Source organism: Austrofundulus limnaeus, unplaced genomic scaffold, assembly GCF_001266775.1.
Source record: "Austrofundulus limnaeus strain Quisiro unplaced genomic scaffold, Austrofundulus_limnaeus-1.0 Scaffold645, whole genome shotgun sequence".
Taxonomy (NCBI): Eukaryota; Metazoa; Chordata; class Actinopteri; order Cyprinodontiformes; family Rivulidae; genus Austrofundulus; species Austrofundulus limnaeus.
Genome location: NW_013953047.1, coordinates 210 through 1,063, shown reverse-complemented (window position 1 = coordinate 1,063; position 854 = coordinate 210). Strand labels below are relative to the sequence as shown.

Below are 854 nucleotides of genomic sequence, written 5' to 3'. Positions count from 1 at the left end.
GCGTGTGTGTGTGTGTGTGTGTGTGTGTGTGGGTGTGTGTGTGCGTGTGTGTGTGTGTGTGTGTGTGTGTGTGGGTGTGTGTGTGCGTGTGTGTGTGTGTGTGTGATGGTCCTCACCTTCTTCCTGGTCCTGTGCTGGGCTCCGTGCAGGTTGGACAGCGTGTCCGGGCCCAGGATGGTCCGGACTGAAGCGGGCCACTGCGCGGACACGAGCCGGTTCTCTCCCAGCAGGATGTGTCTGACGTTGTCCGCCCCGGTCACGCGCACCGTGGGGCTCCCGAACAGGTGAGTCCGGTAGATGAAGCCGTACCTGTGCCTCTTCATCAGCAGGAACTTCCTCCTCTCCACGAGCAGCACACGGACACATGTCAGCAGGAGGACAACAGGGACACAAGGCGTTCACGTGCACGACGCGCGGAGCCTACCTGCAGGATGAGCTGCAGCGTCTCTCCGAGGAAAGGTAAGCCCATGGAGCCAGGGGGCAGCGGACTGGGACAGCTCGGGTCCCGACCCCGGATCCAGTAGAACTCCCAGAGCCTCAGGGCCACCAGGAACAGCAGGACCGGCAGCACGGTGGTGCAGAGGAGGGAGGCCAGGAGCGCGCTCAGAGCCATGCTGGTCCAGGTGAGGGTCTGTGAGTCTGGAGCCCTCAGCTCCTCCAGCAGGGCTTTTATAGTCCTCCCGCCCCGGCTCTCTCTGACCCACTAGTTCATGGAGAGTTCATCTTTAATTGTTGCTGTGTGTCAGGCCCGCCTCTGCCTGGACTCATGTGTCCTCAGCCCGACACCCTGCTGCTGGACCACTGAGACAGGTCCTGTACAAACACCTGGGCTTCTGTGGAAGGGATATATCTTA

The 854-nt window shown here is 61.2% G+C and overlaps 1 protein-coding gene across 1 annotated transcript in view; it reads right to left on the bottom strand.

The window, feature by feature from the left end:
* Positions 1-637, bottom strand: part of cyp26a1 (cytochrome P450, family 26, subfamily A, polypeptide 1) — a 17,975-nt gene extending 17,338 nt beyond the window's left edge. The window contains exons 1-2 of the mRNA XM_014027393.1: positions 425-637; positions 117-341 (exon numbers count right to left, since the gene is read on the bottom strand). Coding sequence (XP_013882847.1) covers positions 117-341; positions 425-613 — 414 coding nt within the window. The 5' untranslated portion in view covers positions 614-637. The remainder of the gene's footprint in view (positions 1-116; positions 342-424) is intronic.
* Positions 638-854: the final 217 nt, after the last annotated feature.